This window comes from Geotrypetes seraphini, chromosome 13, assembly GCF_902459505.1.
Source record: "Geotrypetes seraphini chromosome 13, aGeoSer1.1, whole genome shotgun sequence".
Classification (NCBI taxonomy): Eukaryota; Metazoa; Chordata; class Amphibia; order Gymnophiona; family Dermophiidae; genus Geotrypetes; species Geotrypetes seraphini.
The window spans coordinates 550,552-576,319 of NC_047096.1; the positions used below are offsets into that span (position 1 = coordinate 550,552).

A 25,768-nucleotide genomic window follows, 5' to 3' on the forward strand; every position below is an offset into this window, starting at 1 on the left:
TACACAAGGGGCCGGAGCTAGGACCTAAAGTAAGGGAGGCAGAGGGGATATTGACTGGGATATTTTATGAGGGTTCTTGTAGGTGGCCCACGTGACACATTCCTATAAAGGACAGGCTCTACCATTAGTGAAGGTTTCCTTATAGGGGTTAAAGGCATCAGGTTATACAGACATATATACTTAGCACATTTGGTATAATAACGCTGTCAATCTAGGGAGCCACACAAAACTGTATTAGGGGTAGTACCATGACCTTGAGCAACATCAAATAACACACATGTATCAAAATACAAAGACACCGGGCGAGTGAGGTCTACAATAAGAGTCTGGTTGATAAGTGGACCTTCAACATTATCAATACAGATTTCCGCCCACTTTTAAACTTAATCACCAGTAGGTTGGAAACAGAAAATACCCTCTGATGTTTGACACTTTCTGTACTTAACTCCATCATGCAAACAAACATCAGGCAAAGGAGCTAGGGGCCCTTATTAAGTACAATAGGAAAGAAATATAGAAGAAAGAAACATAAGGCAGTGAGGGCAATACAAATATCAGATATATATATATGCTAACATAGGAAGCTCATTTTTCTTTCAGGCACAACTTAGAAAACTTCAAACAGTTATACTCAAGACACTTGCTAAAGGCAGTGGTGAACCACAGGCAGTCAATTAAACTCAAACACTTGTAAAGCATTATATTCAGAACACCTGCTAAGTACAGTGGGAAATATTCAGAACTTTTGAGGTCTTAGAAAGCTTCAGCTGAAGATACGTGTTGTAGTGGAACCAAGTTTCATGTCCGGACACCTTGATAACTGTAAGAGAAGAAATTAGGACAGGAAAAGGACCTATCCATCTAGGTTTTAGGGGTCTGACTTCCAAGTTTTAGCCATACTGTATTTCCAGGGACATACCCATGAACTTGTGTAGCTATCGGTAGTGGGGCCCTTTCCAGGACCCATTTGTGGAGCTCTTGAAGGGCTTTAGCTAAAGATTGAACCTGACTCTGGAAGATATCTGATCCCAGAGTAGCAAAGGAACCAGGGTCTAGATTCACAATGGGTGGTGGCCGGCCGAACATGAGCTGAAACGGGGACTGTTTAGTGGATTTAGATGGGGTGCATCTGAAAAAGAACAGAAGGCAACAAGATAGGCCAGGGCAGACACTGCCAGGAACACACCGGAGACCATCACCAGAGACTTTGGAGCACTGGGTGAGAGGCTGAAGTGGACAGGAGCGCAGGTGGTTTTCTCATCGATCCTCCCAGTTAGAGGCAAGGGAAGAGCCATCTCTTTTGCAAGTTGAAGAATCCTAACCTCTTTAGTCTTTCAATTTCAAGTTTCAAGTTTTATTAATTTTAATATACCGACCATCGACATGCATTTAGCCGGTTTACAATACTAAAAAAATGAAAGGTTAAAATAATTATTATGGATGAGGAGTTCCATTCCTTTTATCATCTTGGTTGCTCTTCTTTGAACCTTTTCTAGTGCCGCTATATCTTTTTGAGATATGGTGACTAGAATTGAACACAATATTCAAGGTGAGGTCGCACCGTGGAGTGATATAGGGGCATTTTAACATTCTTAGTCTTGTTTACCAATCCTTTTCTAATGATCACTAGTATCTTATTTTCTTTTTTAGCCACCGCTGCACACTGGGTGGAAAGTTTCCGCGTATTGTCTAAAATGAAACCCAGATCTTTTTTTGGGCTCTGATCCCTAGCATCTGGTAACTATGATTTGGATTATTCTTCCCAATGTACATCACTTTGCATTTGTCCTTATTAAATTTCATCTACCATTTGGATGCCCAGTCTTTCAGTTTCCTGAGGTCTACCTGCAATTGTTCAGTTTGTATATTTTTTAACAACTTTGAACAGTTTAGAAACATAGAAAAATGACGGCAGAAAAGGGCTACAGCCCATCAAGTCTGCCCACTCCAGTGACCCTTCGCCCTGATTTTGCCGACCCACCCCCTCCTTTACATCATTAGAGATCCCAAATGAATATCCCATTTATTTTTAAAATCTGCCACGCTGTTGGCCTCAATCACCTGTAGTGGGAGTTCGTTCCAATGATCGACCACCCTTTCGGTGAAGAAATACTTTCTGTAGTCACCATGAAATTTCCCTCCCCTGATTTTCAGCAGATGTCCTCTGGTGGATGAGGGTCCTATAAGATAGAAGATATCCTCTTCCACCTCGATAAGGCCCGTGATATATTTAAATGTCTCAATCATGTCCCCTCTCTCTCTTCGTTCCTCAAGCGAATACAGCTGCAATTTATTCAGCCTTACTTCATATGGGAGATCCTTGAGCTCCGAGACCATCCTGGTGGCCATCCGCTGTACCGACTCAATTCTTAGCACATCTTTCCGGTAATGTGGTCTCCAGAATTGAACACAATATTCCAAATGAGGTCTCACCATGGATCTGTACAGTAGCATTATGACTTCTGACTTCCTGCTGACAAAACCTCTACAGATACAACCCATCATTTGCCTTGCCTTGGAGGAAACCTTTTCCACTTGATTGGCAGTTTTCATGTCATCACTAATGATTACTCCTAAATCCCGTTCTGCCGTGGTCCTAGCTAAGGTCTCGCCATTTAGCGTGTAAGTTCTACACAGATTTCTTTTACCCAAGTGCATCACTTTACATTTTTTAGCATTGAAGTTGAGCTGCCAAGTCGATGACCATTATTCCAATAGTAGTAGGTCCTGCGTCATACTGTCAGGCAAAGTGCTTTTACCTACTATGTTGCACAGTTTGACGTTGTCGGCGAACAATGATATTTTTCCTCTAAGCCCTTGGGTCATATCACTTATGAATATGTTGAATAGGATTGGGCCCAAGACCGAGCCTTGTGGCACTCCGTTGGTCACATCCGATGTTTTGGATGGGGTACCATTTACTATCACCCTCTGAAGTCTACCGCTCAGCCAATCCTTAACCCATGCAGTTAGTGTTTCCCCTAATCCCAGCGATTTCAGCTTGTTCAACAATCTGCGGTGTGGGACGCTATCAAAGGCTTTGCTGAAGTCCAAATACACTAAGTCTAGGGACTCCCTGGCATCTAGTTGCCTTGTTACCCAGTCGAAGAAGCTAATCAGATTTGATTGGCAGGACCTGCCCTTGGTAAATCCGTGTTGATGTGGATCACGTAGATCTTCCTCATCCAGGATTGTATCAAGTTTCTGTTTGATCAGTGTTTCCATGAGTTTTCTCACTATGGATGTGAGACTCACAGGTCTGTAATTCGCTGTCTCTGTCCTGCAGCCCTTTTTGTGGAGTGGAATAACGTTAGCTGTTTTCCATTCCAAGGGGACTCTTCCCGTGCTTAGGGAAAGATTGAAGAGCACTGATAATGGTTCCGCCAAGACTTCATCTGCAAATTTAATCACCTCACTCGTCGTTCAATTTCCAGATCATTTATAAATAAGTTAAATAGCACCGGTCCCAGTACAGATCCCTGTGACACTCCACTATTTACTCTCCTCCACTGAGAAAAATGTCCATTTAACACTATCCTCTGTTTTCTGTTCAATAACCAATTCCTAATCCACAACTGAACATTGCCTCCTATCCCATGACTCTTTAATTTTCTCATGAGTAATTACAAGCATTAAAAAATGAATGGGACAAGCTGTCCCCAGCTCTTTTTTTTTTTTTTTTTGCAAATATTGTCAATATTCCATATCAGGTCACAGCTTAAGTTATAAAGTGGTTTACATATTTTAGACAGGTGCTTATTTTGTACCTAGGATAATGAAGTACTGAGTGACTTGCCCAGAGTCACCAGGAGCTGCAGTGGGAATCAAATTCACAACCTCAGGGTGCTGAGACACTGCTCTAACCACTAGGCCACTCCTTCATAGTTAGCTATGGCATGGATATCCAGGAATAATCCTTCTGTAATGCCAACAATCAACTATTTAAGGAATATATGTTTGCTAATGATATTTTAAAGTGAAAATGGTGGAGGTCACCTATTAAGACTGTTGAAGTAATGATTTCACTTTTAAAAGCAGTAGTTCCTTCTGCTGGCATAGAAAGAATATTATTTTCCTATGGACTTATTCATGCCAAACTGAGAAATTGTTTGGAACCTGATAAAGCAGGAAAGCTTGTTTTTCTTTTCCAGATTATGAACAAAAAAAAGAAGATGATGATGAGTGAGCTACAGAAGACAGTATTTTAAGTTTTTCATGTGTGAACCTGACTGATAGTCTAACACCCTCCTCACCCCCCCCTTTTTTTTTTTCAAAGACACGTTAGGCTTTTTTATTGCCGGCTGACGTACGCAGGTAAGGCTAGTCTCAGTTAGGGCACTGGTCTTTGACCTAAGGGCCGCCGCATGATGGACCGCTTGTCTGACCCAGCAGTGGCAATTCTTATGTTCTTATGATACTTATAGGAATTCTATGAGTGCCAAAGCTAATACCAGCGTGGCTGGCAATAAAAAAGTCTAATGCGGCTGCGTAAAAGGGGTGGGTGGGGGGATGTTTAGTTTTTTTTAGATATTTTGTTTAATCCCATAAGTTAACATGGATGTTGAAGCAAATACAAGAATCCATATGCTATAATGTTATTGTTTTGGTTAAATAAATTTATTTAAATTGCTATTAAGGTAATGATGATTTTACTCCTTTTAATAAAGTACAGCAGAAAAGTTGTCCAAATATGAATGATTAACCTATTAAACTGGAGATAGTTCACCTCATAATCATTTCAAAATTTGTATTTCTAATAGTATAACCAAATAAATGTAAACTAATCTGAAAGATATTTTTTTAAAAAATGAAACCTTCAACTGGTTGTAAATATTATGGGGCTCATAATCGAAAGGGAAAAACATCCAAAAACCAGCCTAAGTCGGCACTTGGACGAACATTTCTCAAAAACGTCTAAGTGCCGATAATAAAACCGAGTTTTGGACGTATTTCTAAACAACCTAGGGCTTCATAGACCATGTAAAACATGGTCTAAATCACAAAAACCCACTTAAACCCACCAGATAAGCACTGCAAACACATAACACAGACCCCCCACACACTACCCCAGTGATCACCAACCCCTCCCCCCACCCCCATCAAAATTTTATTCACAACTTTAAATTTCAGCCTCCAGACCATCATCACCTGACCGCCTGGCATAGGAAAGCCTAGTCGTCCAGCCCAAAGGCAGCTTAAGTCGTCTTGGGGGTCGATTAGTGATCCATAGAGAGGAGGACCCATGTCCATAAGCCCATGTAATACTTAAACATGTGCACTGCCCTATACACCCCCAAAACCCTTTTGTACTGGCATATAAGTGGCTCCTGCAGCCATAAGGGCTATTGGGGTGGTAGATAAGTGGGTCTAGGGGATTCTGGAGGTGGTTTGGGGGGCTCACTGTCACCTATAAGGGAGCTGTAGTGAGGAGAAGCCATGGCACCCTTTTTGTGAAGTTCACAGCAGTGCCCAGTAAGATACCCCACTATTTAGGTGGCATGTCTGGGTGTGCAGTCCATCACTTTGCAGACCCCTCCCATGTCCAACAGGGCTTGTTCTAGGCGTTTTGGACTTGGACGGATAGTTGGACAGAAATGTGGTATAAAGATGGACGATTTAGCGGCTTGGACGATCAGATCGGCAGGACGTATAATTAGACGATTTTCGAAAATAAAAAAAGTTGGACATATCTTTCGAAAACTTTGGACGACTTGCGAGATGGACGTAAATGGACTTAGACGTCCATTTCAATTATGCCCCTCCACGAGTCTTTCTAAGAAAACTAGGATTTAATTATCACATTGGGAATTTTCCAGTTATCGGTTCATTTATGTTGTAGCTCGCTGACTCTACTCAGCCTCCCTCTCCGAAAGGCCTCGAACCAAAAGACTTATTTTATGAGTAATTTAAATCAAATACACCCTGGACTCTCTGCATAGTTATTTTTAAATTAAACATAGAAACCAACACATATTTTCTTAAATAACATTTTATTTTACAAATAAGTAAAAAAAAAAATCCACACCTTACAAGTATCAAAAGCAAAATCATTCCTTTCCTGAAATAAAACAAGAATTCTTCAATATATTAAATACAGTTCTTCATTAAACATCTTTGAAGACAAGTCCAGCCTGTACTCCATCTCAAAACAATAGTTGCCTCCAAAGAAGCAGAGGGTAGAGAGAGGCAGGAAGGGGATGTTCAGGGTTTTTTATGGTCACTTCCTCTCTATCTGGAAAGGGCTACTGGTGAAAGGATAGACAGAGCATCTAGAAAGGGAACCAAAACTGCAAGAGTGTCAGAACCAGCAGATCCAATGACACAATTTAAGGTACAATAACCTAGCAGTGACAGACAATATATTCACAGTACTTAGAATGACTCCTACACCATTTCTCATTGCTTATACAATATCACTTATTTCAGAGCTGCCTAAATTTACTTCCCTTCAAGGTAAATGCCTGAACCTCAATCCTATGAATCTCATCTCTCTAAGAACCAGAACCATCTTCCATTCCAGTATAACGTATTCATCCAGTCAGAGAGAAACCATCTCATGTATCCCAAGAGGTGTCTCACAAACACTGAAACTCCTCAGAGTGTTCCAGGTGCCCATCAAGTCCCTCTAGTTTATGCAATTTGGGTAGTGCCATCTTCTCCTGATTATTGGTTCCTAGCGCACCATCTCTTGGGGTGTTTGCCCTCCCACTTCCCATCTTCTCTTTAGTGATTTGAACCTCAGCCACATTGTCCCACGCGCATTATCCTCTGTAAAATTTTCTTTCAGCTGTATTTTTGATCAAAGAGGCTGACTTGGCTCCTCATCTTAGCTTGATAATGCAAAACTACAAGAAAGGCACAACTCCAGAGATTGCAGTGCATTACCTCATTCAGCATAAGTACCTTCTGGATGAAAATGTTACAGCAAAGAAAGAGGAAAACAAACTTTACAGAGTGAATGCTTTGGATGTGAGGCAGAACTGTGCAACAGAACCTGTCCTGGCAGACGGCACTTTTAACTGTTCACCTGCTGGAAATGCAACAGCACAGAAACATGATTGTAACATTGTATCCAATCTTCCTCCTTTCCAGGCTAGTGGTTAATGCAGAGCCCAGCTTTTGCCTTATCTGAGGCTGTCAATCTGCATCCAGAACAAAGAGATGCAGGTCCATTATGTATCTCTTCCTCTGACTGGTGGACAATTTGCAGACTGCATTCACAAACTGGTTCTTTCTCAATCCAAGATCCCGAAGCTTCTGGACCTGTACGGAGAACAAGAAAATTAGGAAAAAGAAAGAAGTTCAGAACTTTGATGATATTCTGGGTCTGTTCAATATTAAGCATCAGACAAGGGCGATCCAGTGGCATGGTAAGAGGGGGAGGGTCCAGGCACCTGTCTTCCTCTCTGCCCCCCCCTTCCCTTCCCTCGTACCTCTTTAATTTTTCCTGCGTGAGCAGCATTACGTGTCCATGTTGCCTCTCTCCAATATCACTTCCGGGCCCTGCGCCTAGAAAATGATGTCAGAGGGATGTGGGCTGAGTCTCTCATCTGGAAAATTTAAAAGGTACAAGGAGGGGGGTTGGGAAGGAGCAGGGGCAGAGAAGAGAGTGGGGGAGGGGCACAACTGCCCCAGCTGCCACTTATCCTCGCTACGCCACTGATTTGGTCGTTTCACTATTGAAATGCCTAACATTAATTTTGCTGCCTTCTTAATATTCTGTTTAAGATTCTGCTTGCTAGACTTCACTGCCTTTTTGTAAGATTCTATATGCTACATCTCTCTACTTTTCTATAAGATTCTATATGCTCTTTGTAAGATTCTATATGCTATATCTCTCTACTTTTCTATAAGACTCTATATGCTCTTTGTAAGATTCTATATGCTATATCTCTCTACTTTTCTATAAGACTCTATATGCTCTTTGTAAGATTCTATATGCTATATCTCTCTACTTTTCTATAAGATTCTATATGCTCTTTGTAAGATTCTATATGCTACATCTCTCTACTTTTCTATAAGACTCTATATGCTCTTTGTAAGATTCTATATGCTACATCTCTCTACTTTTCTATAAGATTCTATATGCTCTTTGTAAGATTCTATATGCTACATCTCTCTACTTTTCTATAAGATTCTATATGCTCTTTGTAAGATTCTATATGCTATATCTCTCTACTTTTCTATAAGACTCTATATGCTCTTTGTAAGATTCTATATGCTATATCTCTCTACTTTTCTATAAGACTCTATATGCTCTTTGTAAGATTCTATATGCTATATCTCTCTACTTTTCTATAAGACTCTATATGCTCTTTGTAAGATTCTATATGCTGTATCTCTCTACTTTTCTATAAGATTCTATATGCTATATCTCTCTACTTTTCTATAAGACTCTATATGCTCTTTGTAAGATTCTATATGCTATATCTCTCTACTTTTCTATAAGACTCTATATGCTCTTTGTAAGACTCTATATGCTGTATCTCAGACCTTTTGTAAGATTCTATGTGCTTTTTTGTAAGTTTTCTACATACTGTATCCCGGATTTCTACATATTGTAACTCGCTGACTGTCCAGCTCTCTTCAGTGTGAACCGCCTAGAAGTTTCACGACTATGGCGGTATAGAAGAATAAAGTTATTATTATTATTAATAACAAATGTAAGTTTTATGTTAAACTGTACCTGCCGAACACTGCCTTGGGTGAATCTCTTCATAAAGGTGGTTGATAAAACCCAATAAATAAATAAGAAGGAGTAAGGTGCACAGGCGCCTTCGGAAGAACAATAAAGTGCCCAAGATAGGAAAGTGTTGCATTAGAGTATAAGAATCTTCATTAGTTATCAGTTGAGAGGCAAATTAAGTTGAAATCAGCTTGCATAAGGCTTCTACATGACAATTTCGCTAAAACCGAAAGGAATGTCAGTATTTGTAGCCAGTCATGCTGATGGGCAAAAAAGCAATGTTGTCCCATTGGCCGTCTGGTGAACCACCGAGATCAGCGTTGATTGTACAAGCTTCTTTAGAGCGTCGTCAATTTGTGGCCAATGACTCATGTGTGGGCAAACGTTTCCGGTTGAGGGATCTCACACCACATGTGATGAGTCAATTATTGAATATGTGAACCTTACTATGATACTTTTTATTATGTGCCTTTATATGGTTTTGTTAGTAGGGGTGGGGTGCGAGGAGGGCAGTTTGTTGGTTGTGCTTTTGTACTAAGAAAAAGTTATATCTTCCTGTTATTTCTGATCTTGCATAATAAGAACTTAAGAATTGCTGCTGCTGGGTCAGACCTGTGGTCCATCGTGCCCAGCAGTCCTCTCATGCGACTGCCCTTTGGTCAAAGACCAGTGTCCTAACTTAGACTAGCTTTACCTGCGTAGGTTCTGGTTCAGCAGGAACTTGTCTAACTTTGTCTTGAATCATTGGAGGGTGTTTTCCCCTATGACAGGCTCCGGAAGAGTGTTCCAGTTTTCCACCACTATTGGTGAAGAACTTCCTTACGTTTGTACAGAATCTAACCCCTTTCAACTTTAGAGAGTGCCTTCTCGTTCTTCCTACCTTGGAGAGGGTGAACAACCTGGCTTTATCTACTAAGTCTATTCCCTTCATTATCTTGAATGTTTCAATCATGTCCCCTCTCAGTCTCCTCTTTTCAAGGGAGAAGAGGCCCAGTTTTTCTAGCCTCTCACTGTACAGCAACTCCTCCATCCCCATAACCATTTTAGTTGCTTAAATACATTTAAACCTAAATCAGCTTGCACAGTTCATCATATGACTCTTCAGATCATCTGATTTTGCTTTTTTCTCATTTGCATTATTCTTCCACCAGATATATGGTACTTTATTCCTACATTTTCCACAGATTAGAGGAGGACGGTATAAACAACAGCTCAACTTCTCTTTTGCTTACGCTGCTGTTACAATTTGGAATAGTCTAGCTGTTCACATTAGGACTGATATCAATTACTTAAGGTTTCGTAAACATTTGAAAACTTTTTTGTATGATTTGTTTTAATATTCATGTTATGATGATATTTTAATTATCGATTGCTTTTGTATTCTCCAGTAGATTTTACGGCTTTTTTTAATGTAAATTGCCATGAACCTTTTTAGTATAGTGTGATTAATAAATTGTGTATTAGATTAGATTAGACTTGGGGGGGGGTGGAAGTGGTAAGATGCCCAGGTTATCAAAAGAAGTAGTAAGGAGTCAGGTGCCATGAGGGATGGTCAATATTGCAGCAAATGAGGAAGATAATACTTCAAAGAAACATAACCTTGATACAAATACATGTATATAGACTATATTGAGTTGAATAGGCCAAACCCCTTAGGAGCTGTGTAAATATAGTGCACTTACCTGCAATAATAAACCTAATATTAATGTGAATATAGATAGGACGATTGATTTGGTATGAACATAGGCAAATAAGAAGGACGATCGATGTGCCAGTAACATAAGTAGGACGATTGATTTGGTATGAACATAGGTAAATAAGAAGGACGATCGATGTGCCGGTAACATAAGTAGGATGATTGATTATTACATTACATTACAGATTTCTATTCCGCCATTACCTTTCAGTTCAAAGCGGATTACAAAAAGAGTTATGGAAAAAGGTTACAAAGTTAGATCAGAGATTGTTTCCAAGAGAGGGATAAGAAGAATCAGGGGTTGGGGAGGGGGTGGTAAGAAGGGGTAATCACGGTATTAAGCTTTATTAAGGGATTTCTTGAAGAGTATAGTTTTTACTTCCTTTCTGAACATCTTGTAGTCTGGGGTTGTTATCAATAGGTTGGAGATTTGGTTATCTATTTTTGCTGCTTGCGTGGCTAGTAGGCCGTCATATAGTTTTTTCCATTTTACTTCTTTGATTGGAGGGTAAGTGAATGGAGTGTGTGTTTTTTTATGCCTGGTAGAGGTAGTTTGGATGAGGCGGTCGTTTAGGTAGATTGGGCTGCCTCCATTTATAGTTTTAAATAGTATACAGTAGAATTTAAATTGTATTCTTTCCTGGATTGGAAGCCAATGTAAGTTGATGAATGCCTCAGTAATGTGGTCATGTTTCTTCAATGAGTAGACGAGTCTCAGAGCTGTATTCTGAATTGTCTGTAATTGTTTAATCATTATTGCAGGACAGGAGAGGTAGAGGATAATGCATTAGTCTAGGATACTTAGGATTAGAGATTATACTAGGAGCTGAAATTGTGTTTTTTCGAAGAATTTTCAGACTTGTCTAAGGTTTCTCATTACTGCGAAAGATTTCTGTATTGTTTTGTTAATTTGTGGTTGCATGGTGCAGCCTTTGTCAATAGTCATACCTAGTAGTTAGATCTCGCTACAGCCGGTCGCGAACCTCAGCAGGCCGTTTTAAATAGGAATGGCAGCGGTGACTGGAGGGAGGGGAAGAACAGGAGCGGTAGCGGTTGTTGCGGGAGGGGGGGAGTCGGCGACGTGCAGGTCGCTGTAAACAGGAGCAGCAGCGGCGGCAGGACCATGAGCCCTCCTTCCACCATCCGCTGCCAGAGCCGCTCCTGTCGCCCGATGCAGCTAACTGGTGCATACGCATCAAGGCTGGGGATTCGCGCATGCGCACTCCTACGGCCACACACCTACAGCGCACGGAACACGTAAATAGGACTGCGCATGCGCGGCTAGCTCTTTATTATATTAGATTCTGCATACTGTATTTCTTTTATCTCCGCATATTGTAATTCGCTGACTGTCCAGCCCTCTTCAATGTAAACCGCCTAGAAGTCTCACGACTATGGCGGTATAGAAGAATAAAGTTATTATTATTAGTGAGCCATAATTATGCCAGTCTGAATAACTCTGTATTGTAACACTGCTGCAGAAGCCCCTGTAACTCTGTATAGAGCCCTTTACAGAAACTCATGCCAACCGCTCTGAATTGACTCTCCAGTCATTAGCAGGGGTATAGAAGCTCACAATAAACAATAAAATGCATGGAAAAAGAAAGAGAGTGGTCAGGTACTAAGTCTGCAGAGTCCTGTAAAATTGCAGGGAGAGGAAGGCGCTGAGAACTGGTGCTATGATAACCGTGGTGAACTGAACGGGGCAGTAGAGTTTAGAGCGCTGAGAACAAATCCATCTACACAACGCCCCACTCACACTTATACCACTTCTGAGCCAGTGCCATTTGTCTATTGACTTCTCCACCAAGCTCCAAATCCAGATCTCACCTCACACAATTTCCTGCACCTGTAGCTCCATCCGCACTTCATTCAATGGCCTGAGAATTTAAAAAAACAGACAACTCATTATGCTCAAACCATGGCAAACTCTTTAATTGGAAACAAATATTTTCATGCCTACAGTCAGCATCTGAATGACCTTGATTATGTAATGACTACACCGTGTGCTTACTGTATAGCTGAAGGTACAGGGAGCACCCCCTTCCCACTCCTACCACCAATTCTCCTGGAATGTCCTCATCCCTGGCATAAGTGGTACTTTGTCATCAATACCCTGGGTTTCCATGATCCTTCTGTACTACAGTGACTGCTCCTCCCACACCATCTCCTGGAGTGTTCAGTGACTGCTCCTCCCACACCATCTCCTGGAGTGTTCAGTGACTGCTCCTCCCACACCATCTGCTGGAGTGTGCAGTGACTGCTCCTCCCGCACCATCTGCTGGAGTGTGCAGTGACTGCTCCTCCCGCACCATCTCCTGGAGTGTGCAGTGACTGCTCCTCCCACACCATCTCCTGGAGTGTTCAGTGACTGCTCCTCCCACACCATCTGCTGGAGTGTGCAGTGACTGCTCCTCCCGCACCATCTCCTGGAGTGTGCAGTGACTGCTCCTCCCGCACCATCTCCTGGAGTGTGCAGTGACTGCTCCTCCCGCACCATCTCCTGGAGTGTGCAGTGACTGCTCCTCCTGCAGCAAACATTTTGCAGGTACAGTGCTTGCCTCACCCCTGCCACCCAGTCTTAGGGCAAATGCAGTGACTGTGTCAGACTCTCACCTTTCCTCAGGCAGTGTGGCTGTCGACATTCTCTGCAGCAACTGTTGAAAGAAATAAAAGACAGATGTATAGAGCACAGAGCAGCCCAAAGTCCTCCCAGGTACTTGCTAACATCACCCTCTTTCCATTATATTAATAGATATTAAAAGGTGCGTGACAGTACTAAGAGAAAGAGCACAAGCTTTTCATGGTCATGCTGCACAGACATAATTGTAAACAGCTCCAGAAAAAGCAGGCATCATCTTTAATATTAATATTGCTTTCCGAAGCACTGAACAGACCTCAGCAAAGAAAGAGTCCCTGAACATCATGTTGGGACACTGGATGAGTCCTGGCTCAGAGGGAAGATTACCCATAACACAGTGGCAGTGGCGTAGAAGAGGTAGGAGGCATCTGGGGCGATGGCGCCCCCATGTGGCCTCCTCTCTGCCCCCCTCCTTCCGCACCACACTCGTGCCCTCCTTCCCACCCCTGTATCTCTTAAAATCTTTGCCAGCGCAAAGTCTGCTGCTTGTGTTGGCTTTCCCTCTGACATCACTTCCTGGTCCCGCAACCCAGAAGTGATTTCAGAGGGAGCTAGGCCAGGCTAGAATAGTTGCTCACACTGGTGAAGATTTTAAAGAGGTCCTGGAGGGCGGAGAAGGGAGGGCATGAGCATGGCATGAGGGGCAATGATTAACACAGGTGGGCATCTGGCACCATTTCCTCTGTCTCCCTTCTTCACATCTCCCCCCATCCCCCTCCAAATTAAAATACCTTCCCTGGCAAGAATCCCCAGACTCTGCAAGCAGAAGAAATCCAGAGCTAGCCATGTGTCAGCTGTGCAGTGCAATGACACAATGTGACAGTCAATGGCAGCATTTTGAGGGTGCCACTGCTGACTACCTCACTTTTCTGACATGGAGCAGGCTTTGAATTTCTTCACTAACAGGGCTTGGGTTGTGTCTGGCAGCTGGGTGGGTCCGAGGCAAATTTGAAGAGGCCCAGGCTCACCCATGGCTATGCACCTAGTAAGGAGCCCCAGGGATCAGCTCTACTGGTTTCCATTTGCCTGTTCTAGTCAGATACTGGCTGCTCCTGCTTCCTACTCATGTAATGAGGGGGAACCATAATGAACACCCCCATTTGTGGAGGGGTTATATCTAAATTTCCCAGTTTATTCTATACTTGATCTACAATACTAAAACATTTTAAAAGAAGGTAAAAAACAAACAAACATATAAATGTTCAATAGACATATAGAAACAAAAGGATCAAAGGTTAGGCAAGAGCAAAATACATCAAGATAAAATAAATATAAAAGGGTGGTAAGAGTGGATGACGCTTCTTAAAAGCGGTTGAATTCATTACTGTGAGCGAAGTGAGTAGGTTAGAGGAAGCACTTGGGGCTCAGGGTTATTAAGTCCTGGCTGCAGTTAGTTTGTGGGAGGATTTGGGATTGCTTTATTTTTAGTAAGAGGATGAATGGCCTTTTCTCCTAGTGTGAATAGGGTACTTTGGGTCTCTGCATTTATTTCTATATAGTCCACGTTGCCTGTTCTTGTTATGTCATGTTATCTTTTTGTATCCTGCCATATCTTCCCTACAAGAGTTCAAAGCAGGTCACAGGATTTCTAAAAATATCAGTTCACACATACCAGGGGGTGCTGAAAAGTGCTCAGCCCAACTGAGAAGAGAATGATGTGGATATGGTTCAATCTATGATCTGAAACAATGTCAAAACATAGAATTTCGTTTCTGCAAGTTGGCACTTAATGACATAAGATAACAGAGGCAAAATTTAGGAAGATTGTTGGTTGGCTTAAGAACGTTTCAGCAACCCCCCAAAAATTAAAACTATCCTTCTAACATAGATTTTTGGACTATTCAAGTTTTTAACTGGTTACAAAAAAGTGTTATTACATGAATTTCTAAAGCAAGTGAATCCCACCTCTGTACTAAGTAGTAAAATTAAGATTTTTTAAATGTGTCTTTACACCCTTCATAGATGGAAAAGTTAATAATAAACAGTCATAACTATGATGTCCAGAACTTCCTCCTAATATTTTAACAAATGTCAGTAAACTTTCAGAAATCTCTCCATACAAGGTTTTAAAAGCAAGACAGAATAACTTAAATTCTACGTATTGTTCCCCAGGGAGCCAATGCAGCTCCATGAGCAATGATTTGACATGATGAAATCTAGATTTGTAAAAAATAAGTCTCATTGCTGTGTTTTATATTAAACAAAATTTCCTCATCAAATTAACAGAGTTTCCTGAGAATAAAGAAAAAATACTGTGATGTCATAGAAAAAAGTATGAATGAACTTGCCGCAGCTGTTTCAATTTAAAAAAAAAAATTCGAACTACTGGAACCCTTTTTAAAAAATTGGCCGCCCTCTAGTCTTCCGGTACTATGCTGGTTTTTAAAGAAAAATTACTAACAATAGCTCTGCAAGTTCAGAAAGAAAGGAGTTCATAAGAAATTTAAAAAATCCAGGTCCCTCAATCGACTGCATGAAAAACAGCACTAAGATTCTCTTTTGCTTTTTCTGTCTCGCTATCAACGCCTGTTAACGATTTCCTTTTCCTATTTGACAGTTCAGCGTTGGATTTCTCTTCCTGTGATGATCAGGCATCAAAATTCCACAGATTATTAAAAACATACTTATTTAAGACATTTCTAACGGTTTGATCTGTATATTATTATGTTGCTAGTTTTTAAATCCCATTCATTGTACTATTTGGGAATTATTAGTCTTTCTTGATTTTTGAATTTACACTAAGCCTTTGTACTAGTAGTGGAAGAGAAATCTTTTGTATATGTATCTATCCACATCCCGATCTGACCACAGTTTAGGATTATCCACAATAGCTACCAAAACACTGCATAGAGTGAAGCTAGTGAGGACTGAGCTCGGCAAGCCTGGATTGGACTCTGGGTCAGTAGGAGCACCACTATGAAGCCATGATAGCTTCCTGGGATACAACAACATAATTTACTCTGCTCGTTATGTTGGGGGCAAGGGGTCCTAAAACCTTCTCAAAAGAGTGAATGAGGCACTGCTCTTGGACTATGAATTATGTCACCCCAAGAAATAGAAACAAGTAATTCAACTGTATTTAAACATCCCTCAAGAGGTAGTGTCTCATAATTTTAAACACGTCTACTATAAAAGCGACCACTTCAACAACACATCAGGTCCTGCAAAACATTCTAAACCCCTGTTTGATGTTATTGCCTCAGTAAGATCAACACACAATCCCTCCATTGCAAAACACACTCAGAACACCAGCCTTATCTGTGAAAAAGAAGTACTGTACTGTAAATATTACACCAGGCATTAGGGAGAAAACAGAGCAAACAGGGCTGATACAGATTTCCACACAGAAACTGCTTTGGTCACATGTGCAAAACACAGACACTTGATATAAAATGTGGGACCAGAGATCATTAATCAAGATATGACAGCAAGAAGTTGAACAGGAAACCTCAAGCAGTCACACTCTGCATATACAGCAATACCAGAGATAACAGAGATATGCATTTCCAAAAGCTGACATATTCCAATTGTGAAATCAAATACTTTCTTCTACCTTTGTTGTCTGAGAATTTTATTTTTTCATTCACTTTGGTCCCACTCTCTCTTTTTTCTCTGCTTCACACTTAGGTCTCTGCAAGTGGTGTCTAAATGTATGAAGTACAGGTAGACAAATGTCTCAGCGGCATTTGATCCCGTTAATCATACTTTGAGCTGGGAATTTCGGGTTCTGTTCTACAGTGGTTCCAGGATTTTTTAGTTAATAGACATTAATAGAGTGCTTAAGGATGGGGTGCCTTCTGATTACTAGACTCCTCAAGGATCCCCCATTTCTTCACTATTATACAATATTCTTATGACAACTTTAAATACAATTTTATTGGGTCTTGGATTTTCTCATATGAGGATGAATTATTTTTGCTGATCCCTGAAAACTTGAATCTGGATAATCTTTCTGATAAGTTGTTAAAAGCTTTTGATAGAATCCAATAGTGGTCTTTAAGATCCCATCTGAAATGAAATCCTGAGCATGCTGTGGATGTGAGGAGGAAGAGGGAGACTCCGGCAGCAGATTTCTTTGGTTGACAGGGCTTCAGCCACCCCACGACCCACTGAACACAGCTATGGAAAAGGCCTGAGTTTGTTTGACATGGAGAAAGAGCCTTTCATAAGATTGTGCACGAAGTACACCCAGGGCTTCATTTATAGACCTAAAGGAAGTGAAATTGTGCAGGACCAAGAGAAGAAGGGTTGGAGTAGAGAGGGATTGTTCTGGCCAGGATCAACCCTTCTCTCCTCCTCTTCCCGGAGGCTGCCTGGAACAAAACACACACACTTCCCAGCTGCTCTGGCTCTAAAGCCTGAAAGGTGGCAGAAGTGTATTCAAGGCCCTTCCCCCAGGACTTACGGCTTAAATAAACATGCCAAACAAGAGCAGGCCTGCTTTTAGAGAGTCTGGACAGACGGCACCTCTACATCCCCACCTCTTCAGGGCAAGTGCAAATCTAGACACTATTTTATTCTCTTTAATTTATTAATTGTCTGATCCTTAATAATCAATTTTTAGCCATAAGGAATTCTTCCTTAAAGCACTACAAAATTAAGACAGATTCAATCACAAAACCAATAGTTACAAGTAAATAAAAGTTTTCCAAACGTTACGAAAACTCAAGTAAGAATAAATTTGTCTTAGAATACACTTGATGTGTGCACAACATTTAGGCCTAGTTTTAGCTGCTTAAATGCCTGTATCTACAGGTGCTAAGCACGAGTTGATCAAAGGTATTGAAGAATCAAGCTGAGCACTGTTCTAATTGGTGGCCCTTTGTAAAGTCATTTATTTTTTGCCTGCATTATTGTTCAAAATATCAGATAGTACTTGAAAGTACCCCTGAAAAACCATTACATCACTAAAGCTGTCTTCTCAAGTACTGACCCATTTCCCGACATCCTAGAAGTTAGCAAGCATTTGCCCAATCCTAAAAAAGCCCTCACTTGACCCCTCAGACACAGCCAGTTACTGACCCATTTCAAACCTATGCTTTATGACCAAAATCCTGGAAAGGTCCTTTTCACTCAATTCTCCTCTTTCTCTCTGAAAAATATTTCAGTCTTCTCCCTGGACAGTCAAGATTCAGAGCCCAACATAGCACAGAAATTTTAAAAACCACCCTCCTGAGTGAGGTCTACTCCTATCTTGACAGACATCATATTGTATTGGCAGTTTCACTAGATCTAACTGCCAACTTCGATCTGAAAGACCTTCATCATCTTCTTCAACGTTTACAATCATTCATACTGTCAGGAACACTACTGTTAGCCTGATTTGAAACTTTTTCTCACTAACAGGGCTTTCAAAGTATGCATCTTCCTCTCTCAGTCACCTAACCATCCATTAAATTGGAATACCACTAGGCTCCATTATCTCACCTCTCCTGTTCAACCTTTACTTAAATCCCCTCTCTTCATTAATCCAAGCTCAAGGAATTTCAGCTCATTTTTATTCTCCTGCCCTTCCCAATGAACCCTGCAACCTCACGAATGGCCCCCTTGCAAAACTTGGTCACAAATTGGCTGTCACAAAACAGACTTGTATTAAAAATAGTCGCCTGCTGGCTCACCCGAATCCTCCCAAAACCTCCTGACCCACTTCCTTTTATCAGCAGCAAGATCAAACCAGCTTTTTCTGATATCTGGGGATAATCCTGGACTCCCAACTATCCTTTCTTCTCCAAATTTCAGCCCTGACCAAGGCAAGGGGTTTTTTTTGTCTTTCGTTAGCTCCATTCAATTAGTCACCTATCCAACCACAACACCTTTCAGGCTCTATTTCTCTAATTCTTTGTTTCAAATCTGGATTAATGTAATATCATTTACACTGGGCTCCCAGACCACATTCTAAAAATATTACAAACTCTCCAAAATATGGTCATTAGACTTCTTTGTAAAGATGGTAGGTGTGACAGAATCACTAGTCTTCTAAAATCTCACCACTAATAAAATTCTCCTGCTGATTTATAAAGCTTATCGATTCATGTCCCCAGATTATTTTGCTTGTCTCATCTTCCCTTACAGTCCAGTCCGTCTCCTATGCTCCTTGAATGATATTTGCCTAATCTTACCTGGACCACGACAAACACTTCTTGAGTAAATTCATCACTGAACATTCTTCTTTACTGGCCCGTCTACTTGGAATATTCTTCCCCCTCGATCCGTAAGATCCCCTCCCTCATGGCTATTCACGCAAGCCTTCTCACCCACTTAGCATAGGGATATGGCTTTCCACTGTAACCAGACCACTCATGCAGACTCATTATCCCCAATCTCCTTTTTCCTACCCCATTTTGGGCTAGATTCACTAAGCAAACGATCAGTTTGTGAGCCCTTTAAGACCCGTTTCACTAACCTGTGTACTGATCCAATTCCAATCCGTGCATGCAAATGAGGGAAACGGCATGCACAGTAGGCAGGGACATGATTCACTAAACAAAAATCTTGAACACCGACTGGGCTAGCCAATCAACAAGAAGCAACTGGTGGGGGGGACCAGTCACTCACCTCCTTTCCGACTGTCCTGCCAGCCCTGTGGCCCTGAAATAAGCCTGCTCTCTGCCTCTGCTCCTGCTCTGTCCCGACCTGCTCTCCTCTTGCTGCCCTTCTCAGCCCCAACTCTCCAGCCCTTCCCTGCAGTGCGAGCCCATAGTTTTAACCCATAGGTTTAAAGAGGGTTAAAACTACGGGCTTGCAAAGTTTTTAAAAAACATTAAAGTAAGGAAAAAAAGCTCTGCAAGGCACGAAGGGCCAGCGCATGCGCAGACCATCTACAGTCAAGGAAGATGGTCTGCGCATGCTCAAGGATTGCTCTCCAGCGATCCGTGTGCCCCCATTTGCATGTCGGCCTGCCGCGGAATGGCCACGGATCGGACACGATCAGGCCATTTTACTGAGCAATTGATATTCTACGTTCCTATCCACACATTGGCATTCTTTTCTCACTACTTTGAAATCTTTTTTAGATTGTAAACCACTTAGATCTGCCTAGTGCAATAATTACAGTATAGTAAATGTGAACTATTATTATTTTAATCACTATAGAGGCAGATGAATAAGTAGGTATAAGTTAGCCATCTAATGGACAATAGATCCAGATACCTGTTGGTGGTTTAGAAAGAGAAAATGTTCTCTGCTATCGTTTGGAGAAATGCAGGTGTGGCGTTGGCTCCCCAGCTTAAGCAGACACTAAACACACTTCTAGGAATGAGTTGTCCTAATGCAATACACGTGTCATGAGAGTTGTAGTGTCTAACTCATTAGGGAAGGAAGTGGCATCGCGAGGGTGAGTGGTGCCCCCCTCCTCCCCTCCATACCTCTTTAATTTTCCACACATGAGTAGCATCACGAACTTGTCGGCTCTCTCTCTGATGTCACTTGCTAGGCACAGGACCCAAAAGTGACATCAGAGAGAGCCGACACTGATGCAGGCAGCAAGTTCGTGATACTGCTTGTATGAGGGAAGGGAAGAGGTGCACGAGTGTGGCAGGGGGTTGGGAAGGAGCGGGGGTGGAGAGAAGAAAAGGTGCTTGCGCCCAGGGAGGACCCCCCCTATTAAGCCACTGAGGGAAGGCAGTGGCAAACCACTGTCAAGTAAGCACTGGTTCCTGTTGGTACAGCTTCTAAGCTCCTCAATGCCACTGAAAAGAGGCCTTGTTGTAAATGTGAAGAGTCTTACCTTGCTCTTGTGTCTGTAGTAGAGCAGTCCGCACAGGGTCAGCAGCAGTCCAGCAAGAATGGGCAATACCGAGGAGAAGACGATGCTGCTCTGGCTCTCTGGCTGCAGCCTTTCCTGGACTCTTTCTTCTCCTGCATCAGTTACAGAGAAGGAGTACAGTTCAGATCGGGGACCTGCTAAGTTCTCCTCTCTCTCGTTGATGCTTTGGGCGCTCTCTCCTCTGCCTTTACTTCGAAACTCACTGCTGTGTCGTTTGGTTGGGAGCATGGCCTTAGCAATCAGCTGATCTAGACCTGTGAGGACTGTGGGAGACCTGGACTCTTTTGCTGGATCCTCATTCTTTTTAGAGGCTGTAAATGCTGTACCCCTGCTGGGGGCCACTGCTGGTCCATTGTTCTGAAGCACACTTGAGAGCAAGGATTTCTGAGCAGTAACCTTGTCGCCTGATCCTTTTCCACTTGTTCTGTGTACAATCGCTGACTGCGAAGCTGAACCAAACACTGGCTGGGAAGAGTGAGACTGGCTGCTGTCTATTCCCACGCTCGGGACCATTGCCGTAATTCCCACAGACTCACCGTCGCTTATTAAATTCTTACTGCTAGTATTCCAAATATTATTATGTCCGGTAGTTTGATTCTCTATGACCAGTGTGAACTGCGCAGAGGGGGGTTCTGTGCTGAAGGTATTAGCTTTCTGTCTATGTGGTACAGACTCTACTGTCACTGGAGAGAGGATAAAACTGGGGTTTACTGATTCCCCGGGAGTCTTGGAACTACCTTGATCAGAGCTGGAGGCTCTAAAGTCAGTGCCACTGATTGCAACAGGGGTGTGCATAGTATCTGAAAAATCGTTTGGAGGAATGGAGGTCTCTTTGTTGCCCTGGCTTGCTGGCATGATTGTGGGGGCTGCGGAGGAGGCAGTGGTGCTATTAGGAAGGTGCTCCCAGTTAGAGGAGGTTGTGAGGAGATTTTGTTGGGTAGGGCAGCTGCAGTCACACTGAGCAGGACCTGAAAGAATGAGATGGGAAATCCACAGAGTAACTGTGTAGGAAGATGAAAGGCTGACCTCTGAAACTCAGTACCTCTTCACATCTATGCTAAAGGCCTGAGGAATAAGCAGAAGTTAAGGGACTATGTGAGACCTTCAGTCCTCTTTGGAAAGATATACAACGCTTGGTCTGTATGTGTATGAGTCGCTGGCCATTACAGAAGTGTGTAGAAAGTACACATTATGTGTATAAGTTTCAGTCATTGCTAGTAAGCAGGGGGAGAGGGGCGCTGCTAGTGAGGAGAGCTGGGGTAGGAGTCTGCCACTAGAAACATGGGTTAATGAGCTATACCTGCTCTTCATAAAGGTGGTTAATAAATTCCAGTAATCAACAGCCAGCGGGTGCATAACTAGTAACCAGCATGGATTAGGACGTGTATTCCATGCTCCGTTTTGCTTATTTGGAGGTGGGGGGGGGGAGTGGTCAGTTCGGATCTGCATAAGAGATGGCTGGCAAGTTCTTACCTGTGAGTTCAGGCAGCTGCAAACTTCCGCACTGCTCAATCTGCTCCATACAACTGTTTACCCTCTGGTCAGTGATGTTCTGCAGGTACTCCGGACTCTTCTCAATCACAGCTTTCACCATTTCTAGCATTTCTTGTGGAGACACTGTGTATGTCTTTGCACATTTCTGGGAAAATGGAACAAGAGCCAAATTAGGAAACTGAGAACAGAGGGAAGACTGGCACCAAAGCCCAGAGCATGCTTCAACACAAAAAGACCCCAAGACACAAGGAAAAGACAGCAAAAGCTTCTGTTCAATGCTTCTCACTCTACAGTGAATAAAGTCCAAAGGAGAAGCAGATCTTTCCAAAAAATAGATTGGGCATTCCACGAAAAGCAGTCTGACCTTGCAGCATCCTGTCTTCAGTGTGGGGATACACTCTTCTTCCTGGAGCTTATGGAGCATACTTTTCATTTCGTCTGTATCTTTATAGTTCAGAGAACCTGGCTTGAATTTCATGTGTGTTTCAAAGAAGTCGTCTAGGAACTCAGTTGCTAGAAGGACATAGCAGAACTCATCTGTCTGAAAGAGAGACAGAATCCCTTAGCCCCCAATAGGAACCGTGAAGGGAACTGGGTACAAACTAAGTCCCTGTCGCTCTCTCAGTTGGTAGAAAGGCCAATTAAGATCAACAGTCATTAGTCCAACAAGGGTACAATATTTTATCCTGTTATGTAAAACTCTCCAGGGCAATGGCCTACTTCAAAACTGCCCTCTCTCCCAGCTGCTAAAATGACCTCTTGTTTTGTCTTCGAAGCCGCTGCCCTCGAAGACTGCCTGTTGGTTCAACCAATTCTGAGCCCAAGTGCTGCTATAAATGAATGTGTGACAGACAGTGTGCAGCTTCGGTCTAAAGAGGCAAGGACACAATCAGGCCAGAAATAAAGATTTGGGAGTAAATATTCAGCCAGTGGCAGTTACATGTTTCGCTGACCATATTGAATGCATCGCCGGCTAAAACATAATCAGTCAGGCTGATTCAGAACTTAAACAGCCACAAAAAGATAGGACTGTGTTTTAAGCATTTTCCATTTGTGCAATTATCCTGGCAGCTGAATATCGGCAGTTAACTGGCTGAGTGCTGTCTCCGTCCCCCAAGACACCCCCAAAATAACTGGATTTTTGCTAATTTTCAGATGCTGAAGATTAGCAGAGAGCCCCAAACCAGTCAGCGGCTGTTTAAATCATTCTGACTATTAAGCAAACTGGGCTGAATATACAAATGACTTAAGCCCCTATAATTGGGCTGTAAAAATGTACCCAACAATTTTAAACTCAAAATATTTCATTCAGCTCCTAAATTTAGGAGAATAAAAAGAGGGGGGACAAAAAGAGGAGATTTTCATGTGAGGAATAAAGCTTGGCACTGATTTTCAGCAATGGGCTCATACGTCTAGAAATATGAAAGGCAGACCTAGATTTATAAGCATAACATGAGCTCCTGAGGATTAAGATGTATTTTCAGTTGAAAACATAGCTCCTAAGTCTGGCTGAGAACAGGGCACAAATTTAGGAGCTCATGAATGTAAGCAGTAGAAATTTCAAGAGTCAAGAACCCAAATGCCATAAAGAGGACTCCTGAGGGAAGAAAAGGCTGCTCCGGGAGGGTGCATTAGTTCATCTATCCAGCAAAGAAGCACTCACCAGTTGTGCTGGGTCCACAAAGTCGAAAATGATGGTGCAGGAGCTCTGCAACTGACTGTCAATCTGTGGAGAGATGCAAGTGTGAGAATTGGGTGTCTGCTAACCTCTACCTGGCCATGTCATTCCCCAAATGCAGGAAGAAGAAAAAAAAAGGCTCATTTCTGAGCAGACACCCATTTGCAGGGTGCAACTGTCCCATAGAGAAACACAGAAAGCCAAATACCAAGCATGCCACATAGCCCATTGTCTAAACTTTCTTTGAAGAATAGTTTTGTTTCTATCTGAAAACTCACCAGTCTGTCCAGAAACTGAAGGTGGGAGTCAATCTTGAGAATGCTGCAGGGAATGTTTTCGGTGGCCTGCAGGCGAGTGGCCAGTACAAGTGAAAAGATGAACTGGAAGGTGCTGGAGGAGCTGAGCTCCATCTGCAAACACAAAAAGGGGCAGCGAGTTGAAGGCAAAGCTGAAGAGTTCGGGGGGGATGGGGAGAGTATGCCAGGAGGGATTCGGGGAGCTCAGTGCTAGGGGACCATGCCAGGAGGGATCCGGGGACCAAGTCAGGGGGGATCCGGGGAACCATGCCAGGGAGATACGGGGATCCATGCCATAAAGGATCCGGGGACCATGCCAGGGGGATCCAGGGACCAAGCCAGGGGGGATCTGGAGACCAAGCCAGGGGGGATCCGGGATGGGGAGAGCATGCTAGGGGGGATCCGGGGACCATGCCAGGGGTATCCAGGGACCAAGCCAGGGGGGATCTGGGGACCAAGCCAGGGGGGATCCGGAGACCAAGCCAGGGGGGATCCGGGATGGGGAGAGCATGCTAGGGGGGATCCGGGGACCATGCCAGGGAGTATCCAGGGACCATGCCAGGGGGATCCAGGGACCAAGCCAGGGGGGATCCGGAGACCAAGCCAGGGGGGATCTGGGATGGGGAGAGCATGCTAGGGGGGGATCCGGGGACTATGCCAGGGAGTATCCGGGGAGCATGCCAGGGAGGATCCGGGGACCATGCCTGGAGGGATCTGGGGAGCATGCAAGGGGGAATCCAGGGACCAAGCCAGGGGGATCCGGGGACCATGCCAGGAGGGATCCGGGGAGCATGCTAGGGGGGATCCGGGGGACCATGCCAGGGGGATCCGGGGACCATGCAAGGGGAGATCCGGGGACCATGCCAGGGGGATCCGGGGACCAAGCCAGGGGGATCCGGGGGACCATGCCAGGGGGATCCGGGGGACCATGCCAGGGGGATCCGTGGAGCATGCAAGGGGAGATCCGGGGACCATGCCAGGGGGGATCCGGGGCTCTCCAAATGCACTGCTGCTGCTGCCGCTTGCACTGCATAGCCGGGTCTCCCCCTGTCAGCTGCTGGATCGGGCCGGAGGGGGGGACGTGCAGCCCACTTGGCTTACCTCGCTCGGAGCCGCTGCGAACACAGGACGGAACTGGGCGCGCTGGACTCCTCCCGCTTTATACTGGGAACTGCCTCCTCCCCGCACCGTGTGCTTTCCGGGAAAACCCCGTGGCCCGGGGCCAGCTGTGACGAGCCCGCTTTGCTGCCTCCGGGACTTTCCCTGAGAGGTGGGGGCCAGAGCAAATGGACACTTTTTGTTCATTTCACATCACTCTTAGCAGCCCCTCCTATAAGTAACTGCAACTCAGCAGACCCTCAGTACAGTATGGATAGAAACTATCCAGATTGTGTTGGATTATTGTCCCTCCCCCCCCCCCCCCCCCACACACACTACACAGACAGTGGCAGCAGTGCTTAGGTACATTTCAGCCTCTCACTATGTCAGATTAGTGGCCAAAATTGTGGAGTT

The 25,768-nt window shown here is 43.4% G+C and overlaps 1 protein-coding gene across 1 annotated transcript; it reads right to left on the minus strand.

Annotated features, from left to right (window-relative positions):
- Positions 1-5,998: 5,998 nt before the first annotated feature.
- Positions 5,999-25,558, minus strand: CSF1 (colony stimulating factor 1). Its single transcript, XM_033918333.1, has 9 exons — positions 25,358-25,558; positions 24,239-24,370; positions 23,946-24,008; positions 22,647-22,823; positions 22,262-22,427; positions 20,750-21,756; positions 12,999-13,039; positions 12,213-12,262; positions 5,999-7,263 (listed from the first exon to the last, which is right to left on the minus strand). Exons 2-8 carry the CDS (start codon positions 24,368-24,370, stop codon positions 12,214-12,216), a joined length of 1,635 nt encoding a protein of 544 aa, XP_033774224.1. The 5' UTR covers positions 25,358-25,558; the 3' UTR covers positions 5,999-7,263; position 12,213.
- Between the last annotated feature and the right edge of the window lie 210 nt (positions 25,559-25,768).